The 4,870-nt window shown below is 41.6% G+C and overlaps 1 protein-coding gene across 1 annotated transcript; it reads left to right on the top strand.

Moving 5' to 3' along the window:
- The first annotated feature begins 1,426 nt into the window (after positions 1-1,426).
- Positions 1,427-4,324, top strand: LOC149301332 (uncharacterized). The gene has a single exon (XM_089484116.1). It carries the CDS (start codon positions 1,710-1,712, stop codon positions 3,663-3,665), a length of 1,956 nt encoding a protein of 651 aa, XP_089340242.1. The 5' UTR covers positions 1,427-1,709; the 3' UTR covers positions 3,666-4,324.
- Positions 4,325-4,870: the final 546 nt, after the last annotated feature.

The raw sequence follows: 4,870 nt of genomic DNA, 5'->3' as shown, positions 1-4,870 counted from the left end.
GTGCCCTTCTATCCCTAGGAACAAGAACCAAATAGCAACCAAGGCTGTAGCTAAAAGCTATAGCAAAAGAAATTCCTGCATTGGACAAAGATGCTGAAATTTCCCTACTGATAGGCTCAGATTGCCCAGAGCTGTTCCAGGTCTTGAAACAAGTAAGTGGACCTCCAGGTGCACCAATAGCACAAAAACTGCCACTTGGATGGACAGTTATTGGACCTGTGTGCGCCCATAGCAAGAGCCCGCCAGCAGCGTTAAATCTTACAGGAAATAGCCAATTTCCAAATTCACGACCCACACAACTACAAAGTTGCTTAAGCCACATTAAGGTGTGTTGCCTTGGTATTATCCCAGACTACGGCTCCATTTTTGAAACTTCAGCAAGAGATGAAGATATAGCCTTTTCCCGTGAGGAAAGAAAGTTCCTGGACATAATGAATTTAGAGACAGTCCAAGATAGTGAAGGGAGCTGGATGGCACCTCTTCCCTTTAGAGAAGACCGACCAATTTTGCCTAACAACCGTCATCTTGCGGAAAAAAGGCTTTTTGCTTTGAGAAATAGAATGCTCAAAGATCCCACTTTGAAGGAACAAATTGTACAGTTCATTGAAGATCTGTTTACAAGCAACTATGCTGAAAGAGTTCCTTTGTGCAGTAAACCCCAAGAGCATTGGTTCTTGCCATACCATAAGGTAACTCACCCACAAAAGCCAGAAAAGGTGAGAATAGTTTTCGACTCAAGTGCAAAGGTACAAAACATCTCACTTAATGATGTTCTTCTTAAAGGACCAGACTTGCTTAACAGTTTACTAGGAGCACTTCTAAAGTTTAGAGAAAGGAAAATAGCTGTGACAGCAGACATACACAAAATGTTCTATGCTTTCTTGGTTAAGCCAGAACATCGCCGCTTCCTAAAGTTCCTGTGGTTCCAGGACACGGAAACCTTGGAAGATATCACTGAGTTCCGTATGAGAGTACATGTTTTCGGGAATACTCCCAGCCCAGCGGTAGCCAATTACTGTCTAAAAAAGACTGCAGAGACATATAAAGATCAGTGTAGTATAGAGGCTTATCGTGCAATCAACACGAACTTTTATGTAGATGACTTACTGATTTCCTTCGACTCAGCACAAGAAGCCAGCCGAATTGTTAAAGAGGTACAGTCTGTGCTAAGCTTGGCTAAGATAAAGCTTCATAAAGTAGTCTCTAATAGCAGAGAAGTTTTAGAGACTTTTCCTAAAGAAGAGCTTGTCGAAAAGGATGTCACAACAATCTTTGAAGACAAGCGTACACAGAGTAGCCTTGGTATTCTGTGGAATGTCTTCACTGATAGACTCTCAATCAGAGTTCCCAAACTTGAACTTCAGACTACAAAGAGAAAAGTACTCTCTTCGATCAATAGTGTTTATGACCCCTTGGGCATTGTAGCACCAGTGCTTATAGTGGCCAGAAACATCTTTAGAGAGATAATAAATCAAGTTAAAGACTGGGATGAAAATCTTCCCCCAGCCCTGGATTTAGCATGGAAGGCCTGGGCGTCTCAGATCAAAAACATTGAACACCTTACTGTGCCCAGACAGTATGTTCCTGTAGAACCTGGACCAAATACCGTTTATGAGCTACACATTTTTTGTGATGCCTCTGAAATAGCAATTGCCGCAGTAGCGTATCTGAGAGCTAAAAATAACACCGAGACGCATACAGGATTTATTATGGCCAAAGCAAAGGTAGCACCCAAACAAACAATACCCAGATTAGAGCTGTGTGCTGCTTTGCTAGCTACCCAACTTCTTCAAACCATTTGTGTGGAAGTAGAAACAAAATTCCACAAAGTATTACTATACACTGACAGTATGGTTGTATTAGGATACCTTACAAACACTACAAAGAGGTTTAAAATGTACATAACCAACAGAGTAAATAAAATTCTTTCTTGTACTCAACAAAGTCAATGGAAATATGTTCCTTCTGAACTAAATCCAGCTGATATTGCTACAAGAGGAGCTTCAGCCCAAAAGGTACAGTCTTCCACTTGGCTGACCGGTCCAAAATTCCTGATGGAGTTAGATGTTCCTGATCACAACAAAGGTAAAACCGAAACATTCTCTGAGTTACCTGAGTGTCTGCCAGAGATCAGCAGCTGCAAAATAAACTTGGTGAATACAATCAGTATAAGGTTGCCTCATTTAGATGCCAGAAAATTTACAAAGTTTTCTCAGTGGCTGAGTCTTCAGCGAGCTCTTGCTAGACTCATCCATTTTGCAACTTTCAGAGACAAAGCAGCTTTAACAACCATAGATATGGTTAAAGCAGAAACCCTGATCTACAGATCTACACAGAGATCTGAATTCGAGGAAGAATTCAGATGCATAGGAAAGCAACAATATCTACCTAGACATAGTATCCTTAAAGATCTATGTCCAGTTATGGATACCAGAGGTCTTCTACATGTTGGAGGTAGACTTCAAAGAGCTAAAATCAAGAACAGCTTAAAAAATCCTATTATTCTGCCTGCAAATAGCCATGTAGCCCTTTTAGTAGTCAGACACTACCATGAAAGAATACATCATCAAGGGCAAACCCTGACTGAAGCAAGTGTCAGAAATGCTGGCTTGTGGATTATTAATTGCAGAAAATTGGTCAACAAAGTTATTTTTCAATGTGTGACATGTAGAAAACTTCGCAGAAAGTGTGAGAGCCAGCTTATGGCTGAACTTCCAGAAGACCGTACTTCTATGGATCCTCCATTTACACACATTGGTCTCGATATTTTTGGACACTGGGAGGTACGTGCTCGTAAAACCAGAGGAGGAATAGTTAACAGCAAGAGATGGGCAGTGTTATTCACTTGCTTAGTGATCAGAGCAGTACACATTGAAGTTGTGGAAAGTATGGACTCTTCTTCCTTTATTAATGCCCTAAAAAGATTCATTTCAATAAGGGGCCCAGTAAAAACTATCAGGTCTGATAGAGGCACTAACTTCATTGGAGCCACTAAAGAGCTGAATTGCATAACTAAACTAGCAGAAGACAAGACTGTAATGGACTTTGCTAACAAAGAGAAAATTCAATGGTTTTTCAATGTGCCTCATGCTTCCCATATGGGGGGAGCTTGGGAGCGCATGATTGGTGTCAGTAGACGTATTCTAGAGGCAATGCTTACAAAATGCAAGTTCCTGACACATGAAATTTTGGTTACGTTTATGGCAGAAGTTGTGGCCATCATCAACAACCGCCCGCTGGTGCCTATTACTACAGATCCAGAAAGGGCACAAATTTTGACTCCAGCCATGATCTTGACTTTTAAAAACCCTGACTGGAAAGATATCAGCCTTCCTGTCCCAGAAGGAATTCATACCATTCAATGGAAACAAGTTCAGTCGTTGGCATCAGAGTTTTGGAAGAGATGGAAGTCTGAATACCTTTGTCTCTTACAACGAAGAAAATTGTGGCAACGTCCCCAAATTGATTTAAACATCGGAGATGTTGTTCTTTTTAAAGAAAGAGAGAGCCCTCGCTATAAATGGCCTACTGCAGTTGTAGAAGAAATTTATCCAAGCACAGATGGAAAAATCCGAAAGGCCACCATAAGAACCATAAGTGAAGGCAAAGTGGTCAAGTATCAAAGACCTTTGACTGATTTAGTTTCCTTGTTCAGTGTTAGGTAGAACTTTTGATCTAATGTATAAATGGATAGGATAGGTCATAAGGTTGCAAAATTTTGTTGAAATTTTGAGCGGGGAGTGTGATGTCCTGCCAGGACTGCTTGAATTTCCCCCTGCATTTTCCTTTGTGTTGGTTCAGGCCATAGATTATTTTAGTGTAGAAAAGTTCTTTGTATTAGTTTATGGGAGGAGCTGTAGGTTTCCCCTGCATCATTTCTAGGTTTGGTTTGCCCTTTCCCAGCAGGCTGTGCTGTAGCTAGAGGTTTTTAGTTGGAGCAGTTTCTCTGAGAGCTAGCAGAGAGCTGTCTTTTGGTGGCAAGCAGGCCCAGACAGCCGGAAAGGGCATTTCTTACACCACTTAGCCAAATCAGTTACCATTAGCATAGAAAATAGAAGAATTTAGGAGCTGAAAGACCCTGCACCAGCTCCATTGAGTAAGGAGAACAAACTACATCGGACCCAGAAAGATGTCGTCTGGAAGAAAGCTGAACTGTAAAGTATCTTTTGTTTAGAGCTGGGGAGGAGAAGACCTTTTATTTTTGTCCTTTAAATTAAATTTTCCCCTTTTTTAATTTTACATCTAGTTTCAGATCTTTTTGGGTATCACGGTTTGTTCTCACCAGGGTACTGGCGTTGCACACCCAAACCTGCCACCACTTTTAGTTGGGTGTGTCTTCATACCCTTCCTGTACAATTTCCTGTGTTACCTGGATTACTGTCCATCATTCCAGATGTCACCGCATATTTACACAAGTGCTATGTGCTGCTCTCTGGCACACTCCGCCACAATCTTGGACAATCCCCTGCTGTCTGGAGCCACAGCTGCAACCAATTCCTGGTTAAGAGCAGCGAGTGTCCATTAGCTTCTCTGCCACATCTGAACATTTTCAATGCTGCTCCATACCTCAACAATAAAAACAGTAAAGACATTCCAGTGACTCTGTGAATAAGATCATACTGGATCATTTTGAATCAGTGAGTACTGAGGATGGGGACAAGCTCCTTGGAAGTGTGAAGAAGACAACTTGCCCACTCAACCCTTGCCTTTCATGGCTGGTCATCCAAGGAGGAGATGCTTTGAGGACTCACCTGAGATATATCATAGATGCATCTCTTAGGGAGGGCTATTTTCCATCTTGCTTAAAAGAAGCAGTGATACGGCTGCTTCTGAAAAAGCCCTCCCCAGATCCCTTGGACATGAAGAATTA

This window comes from Sceloporus occidentalis, unplaced genomic scaffold (assembly GCF_023333645.1).
Source record: "Sceloporus occidentalis isolate IW3139 unplaced genomic scaffold, rSceOcc1.0.p SCAF_21, whole genome shotgun sequence".
NCBI classification, from domain to species: Eukaryota; Metazoa; Chordata; class Lepidosauria; order Squamata; family Phrynosomatidae; genus Sceloporus; species Sceloporus occidentalis.
Note: the sequence above shows the minus strand (reverse complement) of the source record. Positions and strands in the feature narration are given on the sequence as shown.

What these genes read in the sequence shown, in the direction of transcription:
- LOC149301332 (XM_089484116.1), top strand. Translation starts at nt 1,710, where the DNA reads ATGGCCAAAGCAAAGGTAGCACCCAAACAAACAATACCCAGATTAGAG.